Source organism: Mesoplodon mirus (genome assembly GCF_964341445.2).
Source record: "Mesoplodon mirus genome assembly, chromosome: 8".
Taxonomy (NCBI): domain Eukaryota; kingdom Metazoa; phylum Chordata; class Mammalia; order Artiodactyla; family Ziphiidae; genus Mesoplodon; species Mesoplodon mirus.
The window spans coordinates 9,621,788-9,629,440 of record NC_138984.1 but is presented as its reverse complement, the minus strand read 5'-3'; the positions used below and the strand labels follow the sequence as shown (position 1 = coordinate 9,629,440).

The following is a 7,653-nucleotide window of genomic DNA, read 5'->3' as shown; positions in this document are numbered from 1 at the left end:
ATAATGGACTAGTGCTGCTCATTCCTTTCCATCAACACACACACACAACAAATGAAGCAAAATGAAGTGTGAGAAAGGTTGTGAGCTAATTAAAATCACACTTCTGTTTACTATATTTTTGCCTAACCACCTCTCTTGTGGGTGAATTTCATATCACTTTGAAATATGGAAGAACTAACAGTGGTTTTATTTTTTGGATGCTGATTTCTGAATTTTCCAGCTAATATTGAACTTTTAAAAATATATATATTCTCGGGCTTCCCTGGTGGCGCAGTGGTTGAGAGTCCGCCTGCCGGTGCAGGGCACACGGGTTCGTGCCCCAGTCCGGGAAGATCCCACATGCCGCGGAGCGGCTGGGCCCGTGAGCCATTGCCACTGAGCCTGCGCGTCCGGAGCCTGTGCTCCACAACGGGAGAGGCCACAAGAGTGAGAGGCCCGCGTACCGCAATCAATCAATCAATCAATCAATCAATAAAATATATTCTCTGTCTTTAATCTTTAAAAGGCGTATTATGAAAGAGACGATTCAAGACCATTTTTCTCCAAGCTAAAAAGGAAGACTAAATCTCCCAGCCCCGTTGGTTACAAGAGGAGCTATGTGATTAGTTCTGAACAATAGAACATGGTATTATGTGCCCTGGCTCCAAAACATCCACACGGTAAATACCATGCCAGTGTTCACTATTATTATTGCTGTTATCATGCTGTTATCACTCTCGGAGAAGTGGGTCTTTTCTTTGGTTCTGAAGGTTGATTTGGTACTTGGCTGACAGTTTCCAACCATCTGCAAGACCTCCAAATACCTAACCAAAGAGTCCAACTAATATATTATCATGTCTTATTAACCGAAGTTATTAAAATAATGTTGGCTCTATGTTTAAATGAAAACTAAAAGTTCAGTTATCCAGACCTTTGGTTCATATTATTCCAGACTTACAGAACATCAAATCTTCCCCCTAACCCACCTTATTTCCTTTTTTGATAGAGACCCTACTTTAATAAATCAAGGGCAAAATACCCAAATAATGTGCCTTTGCTGTGATTTCGGCAAAGACTTATAGAATTTCTCATGATCCCCTTATGGAGAAAGTGGACTTGAAACCGTTGAACAACTGTAGTCTGAATGTACTAGTCAGTGAATCACTACCAGGTTAGAGGAAGTTTTTAGGGAAATGCCATAGACTCTCAAAATTTGGCAGCTAATACAATTCATACCAGAATCAAGATATAAAAATATTTCAACCAGTTAAAATGCTGAGCTAAAATAAAGAAAATGGAATATTAATGAACGACCGTATGTTTGGCCTTAACTGCTATTTGCCAATATTTCTACCTCTACTGCTTCCAAGAACTTCTTTGTAGGATTGTACTTTCCTGCCCTCTTGAAGTTAGGTGTAACCACGTGACTTGTCTTGGCCAATGAAATATGAGGGGCAATAGCGTACACCACTTCTAGACTGAAGCCTTTAAAATTCAGTGCATGACTCACGTGAACATGGTGACCATCAAGATTCCAAAAGGTGGAGCCGGTGTCCCTGAGGGAGGGCAGTGTGGTGAAGCAATGGGAACCTGCAATGGGCATGTGGTGTAAAACATAAACCATTGTGGTTTTAAGCCACTGAGCCCCAGCGGTGTTAAAAAAACTCCAGACCACACACAAGAGAGTGGCAAGGCAGGACTGACTGTTCCCACTGAGCCATGCAGCTTGACCTGCTATCTCACGTGTGCTATTCCTGCGAGATAGAAGGCTGGATCCAATTCGGGATTCCAGGGCCTCTGAATTTGATGGAACAGAGACATTTTAAGAAACAGTTTGGCTCATTTTTTTCATGGATGTACTCCAGAGTTATAACTCAACTGCAGCATACTTTTTTTTTAATCCAAAATGTGTTTATTGGGATGGTTTCCCATTCTTCTTGATTCCAGAGGCTTTTAGTGCTGCTTCCGTCTGAAAGAGCACCCTTCTGTGAGCCTTGCTTTTCCTCCTGTAGGCTGGCAGGGGACGGTAGAGCAGCCAACACACAGAGCTACTGTGTGTGCGTGGCTAAAGACGGTGATGATTTTATAGCATCCTGGGCATTTCCCATCCATGAAATAGGAATTGGGGCTCTGCACCAGGCGCTTCTTCTTGTGTTTCCTCTTCTCTTCTGGAGAGGGATGAAGGAGATCCTTTGCGAGAGCCATGTTCTCGTGGGGAGGTCGTCACCGTCAGAAAGCTGCAGCATACTTTAGATGTTACAAAAACGTTACAGACCAAGGCAAACATAACTGTCTTTATGTCTTGCTTTTTTGTCACAACAGGAGAAAAACACCTTACCAGGCCAGCCCAGGTTCGTGGGCAGCCATTTGGGAAGCACTGGGCTCAGGGAGAGTAACATTCCTTCTAATAATGAGGTTCCTATGCTCTGTGACCTCCAGAGCATATCCTGTGGGAATGCCAGCCTGATACACGGTGTGATGATCCATAGACTAAGAATCTCATACTTAGAAAAAACGCAAAAGTTACCTGGTTATCATCTCCCAGAGTTTGAGCTAAGATCCAAACAGGAACGCCACATGGGGTGATATACCACCTTCAGCTCACCTGGAGTTCCACAGGTGCTAACATACAGGCATAGCGCCTTTCATTGCACTTCACTTTACTGTGCTCCACAGATACTGCGTTTTTTACAAATTGAAGATTTGCGGCAACCCTGCTTCAAGCAAGTCTATTGTTACCATTTTTCCAACAGCGTGTGCTCACTTCCTCTCTGTGTCACATTTTGGTAATTCTTGCGATATTTCAAACTTTTTCATTATTGTTATATTTGTTACAGTGATGTGTGATCAGTGATCTTTGATGTGACTACCATGACTCACCAAAAGCTCAGATAATGGTTAGCATTCTTTAGCAGTAAAGTAATTAAGGTATGGACTTTTTTTTAGCCGAACGCTATTGCACACAATAGCATAGTGCAAACATAACCTTTATATGCACTGGGAAACCAAAAAATTCCTGTGCCTTGCTTTATTGTGATATTCGCTTGATTGTGGGAGTCTGGAATGGACCCACACTAGCTCAGAGCTGTGCCCCTGTGCATCTGTCAATGACTTAGCACCCACCTTCTCCCCCAGAGCACCTAAGTTTTCTGCAGTCATTGGCAAGTTGGACTCTTCGCCTTGCTCTGCACCCAGAGGTGCCTGTAGACGGTGACATCATCACTGCTCACTCTTCCCACATTCAGTTACCCTCTAAGGTTATAAGGGAACATTCTTGACCCCTGCAAAGGGTAGGTCTGGGTGCCGGATTGAAGCTGGAGTCAGCTTGAAAGAAAAACTCAGCCACACAACCCAGACAAGGAACACATCGCCTGGCAAAAATGTTCTGCCACAGAGAACAGCACCAAACTGCCTACTCAGACCAGAACAGTTGTATCAGGACCCATGATGATGTTGGGCAAATCAGACTCTTTGACCTTCAGATGCCATGTGATACGGAGACAGAAATACCTGTGTTGGAGGATGTCATCCAGGGGACGTGACCGCAGGTTGACCTGTGAGTTGAACCCAGGCAATCAGAGGCTCCTCACCCCCTCCCGTCCTTGGAATGTACCCTCCACCCACCCCCACAGGGAGCTGTTTCAAGGAGGGAGACTTGAGAGAAGAAGCTGTTGTTGAGACCATCTGGACTGAATACGTGACTAAACCTAGTTAAGGCCTCTGTATCAACTTTTAAGATTCTGGTGGTAGATACAGGGATCTACTTTGTCTTGCGGTGCCCAAGATGTGCCTCATATATAAGTTCCTCACTTATTAACGCTGCCATCCACCAATCTGAAGTGGTCTGCCTCGCTTCTCTGTCTTGCCTTGCCCTCTGTGTTATAGGGCCAGTTTCAGATTTCACCCAGAAAGTCGCTGAGATTTTGAACCAACACCGTACTTTATAAAGACCTTGGGAGAATTCAATGGGATGATAGTGGTGATGAGTAGAGTATGTACTGGGCATTAATATTAGTGTATTTTACATATTATCTCATTTAATCCTAATGCCAGCACCATGAGGTAGAAACTAGGATTTGTGCCCAATTTTAAAAGGACAAAATTGAGTTGCAGTGAGGTTAAGTAAAAGGACCTCTGCCCAGGGATGCAGTACATGGTGGGTCCCAACTGGCACCAACTCTTCGATGTGGTCCTGTCCAGGTGCAAGCCTTTCAGAAAACTTGATGAGAAGGCCTCACTGCACTGGGACCAGGGAAAAAAAAAAAAAAAAAAAGGTCTAAAGTCACCCAGCAGGTAGAGTGGCTGGGAGTCTGGAGGAAGAGTCTGCACTTTGAAGCAGTACTCTGCATCTGCTATATGAATCTCCTGCAATGCAGGGCTGATACTTGGTAGATGCTGCAATACGTGTGTATATATATATATATATACACATATATATATATGTATATAATGCACATATGATGTATGCATCATATCTATATGTCTATATGATGTATGTTTCATATATGGATATTTGATGTGTATTATGTGTGTGTGATGTGTCCTGTGTCTATAATTCATACTGTGTGTATACATACTGTGTGTATGTATCATGTATATGTATGAGTGAATATATGGTATGATGCACAGTGACTGCTGGACTTTGGTTTATTGTTGAGGGAGGCTCTTGAAGGTTTAGTTTTGTTGCTCACTTGCGTTCCTTGTAAGGTGCACTACTGCTCCTGACTTGTGGAATTATAGGATGTGAAAATGGGATGGGACTTTGACAATCTTTTCTGAAGAGGAAGATGAAGGATTGAGAAAACAAACCACTGCTCCAGGCTGGGCAGCAGCAGAACCTGAATGAGATCCCAGTCCTCTGAATTCCACAGTTTATGCTCTTTCAGTAAAGGCTCATACTGCCTTTCCTCCGCTCCCAGTGTTTCCTACATAAGAGGCAATCAAATCAAAAGGCAGTGTAAAAATGTAAATACCAAGTACATGGGAGTTTTAAGTGCCTTTGAAGAGTCTTCAGAAAGAATAAATATGATTTGCCTACATTCCAGTCACAAGTACCAGAACTACTATCTTACTCCTTTAATTAGTAGCATCCTTTTTGTAATTCATCATTTAAGTGTTTTAGCATATATATCCAGGGTATTTTACTCTGAATTATCCTTGAAAAATTCCTAAATGCTGTGTTTAAGATATGTTCACATTTGCTTTCTTCCCTGTACACTTGCCCTGATTTGAATTAAACTGCTATTCTAGCAGCTGTTTAAAACAGTTTTAATTTCTTTTACATTATTACTCTAATATTGATTTGATCTAGGGCAAGTTAAATGAGAAGTCATGAATAAAAAGACAGCAAGGAAGCATATCTTCCCTCTATAAATATTTCATGAAGCACTTTAACTATCACCAAATGGAAATCAGATCTTTTCATGAAAACTCCTGAGAACATGAGAACTATGTTAAACTCAATAATTGCTTTTAGTTCCAACTCTTTGTTATTGAGAGAAATGCACCATACTGGAATACAAGACTGTTTTCAAGAAGGAATCCACATCCACTGGCTTGAAAATAAGGATGTTCAATTCAAGACCTTCCCTTTGCTCCTGAATTCACTCTGGGACCTTGAAATAGAACACCATGAAATAGCTCTAGTGCATTCCCCAGTGGCAATTGCCCACATTGGCTTTGCTGACATAAAAAAAAAATATTCCTGCTTTTATTTCCATATGGAAGATGTTTTTCTTAATGACTTAAATTAGGAGTTTATTCTCCCACATGAAATGAGTCTGGACATTGTCAATCCAGAGCTAATAAGAGTTCTCCTGATGACCCACACAAGTATCAACAGAGAAACTTCCTGTGTCCACTGCAAATGCAGCTAGAAGTATCCAAGCTGGATTATTGCTAACTCTGCCTGGGGTGAGTCTGTTGTTTTCTCCACCTATTACCCCTCCTTCTTTTGGTAACTGGGTCCCAATTTTGCTTTGGGGGAACCAACCCTATCCAACTCGGAGTTCATGAACTTCAAGTGAAACTGACCCCAAGAAAACATAGAGGAAAATCTTCTTGACAGTGGTCTTGGCAATGATTTCTTGGATATAACGCTAAAAGCACAGGCAACAAAAGAAAAAATAGACAAGTAGGTCTATGTCAAATGGAAAGGCTTCTGCACAGCAAGGGAAACAATCAACAAAATGAAAAGGGAACCTATGGAATGGGAGAAAATATTTGCAAGCCATATATCTGATAAAGGGTTAATGTTCAAACTATATAAGGAACCCCTGCAACTCAATAACAACAAAAAATCCAAATAACCCAATTTAAAAATGGCCAGTGGTATTGAATAAATGCAGTTCTCAAAGAAGACACACAAATGGCCAGCAGGTATATTAAAAGGTGCTCTAATCATTAGGGAATGTCACATCAAAACCACAATGAGATATCACATCACACCTGTTAGGATGTTTATTATAAAAAAATAGATAATAAATGTTGGCGAGGATGTAGAGAAAAGGGAGCCCTGGTACACTGTTGGTAGAAACATAAATTGGTATGGTCACTATGGAAAACAGTATGGATGGTCTTCAAAAACATAAAAATGGAACTACTGTATAATCCAGCAATTCCCCTCTTTTGGGTATATATCCAAATGAATTGAAATCAGGATCTCAAAGAGATACCTGAATTCCCTGTGATCATGGTAGCATTATTCACAATATCCAAGACACAGAAGCAACCTAAATGTCCATCAACAGATGAATGGATAAAGGAAATGTGTATATATATATAATATACACACACACACATATACACACACACTGGAATATTATACAGCCTTATAAAAAAAAGGAAATCCTGTCATTTGCTGCAATATACATGAACATGGGGGACATTATGCAAAATGAAACAAGCCAGACACAGGAGGACAAATACTCCATGATACCACTTATATAAGGAATCTAAAACAGTCAAACTCATAGAAGAAAAGAGTGGAATGCTGGCTGCTGGGGACTGAGGAGAGGAGGAAAAGGAGTGGTATTAGTCAAAGAGTACAAAGTTTCAATTATGCAAGATGAATAAGTCCTAGAGATCTACTGTACAGCACAGAGCCTATAGTTAACAAGTCTATATTGTATACTTAAAAATTTCCTGAGAGTAGTAGCTCTTATGTTAAGTGTTCTTATCAATAATAATAATAAGAGGACAGGAGGAAGCTGTTAGAGGTGATATATATGTTTATGGCATAGATTGTGGTGATGGTTTCACAGATATATACTTATCTCCAAACTCATCAAGTTGTGTACATTAAACATGTACAGCTTTTTGTATGTAAATCATACCTCAATAAAGTGGTTTAATAAATCAATAAATAAGAAACTGACCCCACCCCCAGATCCAAGAGTGGTCATGTGATCTAGGCCTGAGCAGTCCCCTGGTAACAGAGATCAGCCCGTAGCCAAGCATATGATCCCAGTCCCATTCTTGTTGTTTTTAATAAAGTATATAAACCACTGACACTAGAACTCAGCAAAGGTAGCAGACGCATACAAAAAGAAATTGACGTAAAGATCCTTAAAGCTCAGCAAAATAATCCAGCAAACGATTTAAAAATTAATATATAGTGACCATGTAGGGTTTATTCCCCAAATAAAAGCATGATTACATATCATAACATCTATT

The 7,653-nt window shown here is 40.7% G+C and overlaps 1 protein-coding gene across 1 annotated transcript; it reads right to left on the bottom strand.

Annotated features, from left to right (window-relative positions):
• Positions 1-1,874: 1,874 nt before the first annotated feature.
• LOC309809616 (small ribosomal subunit protein eS27-like) lies at positions 1,875-2,200 on the bottom strand. The gene has a single exon (XM_082630851.1). The coding sequence runs from the start codon at positions 2,182-2,184 to the stop codon at positions 1,933-1,935; it is 252 nt and encodes an 83-aa protein (XP_082486977.1). The 5' UTR covers positions 2,185-2,200; the 3' UTR covers positions 1,875-1,932.
• Positions 2,201-7,653: the final 5,453 nt, after the last annotated feature.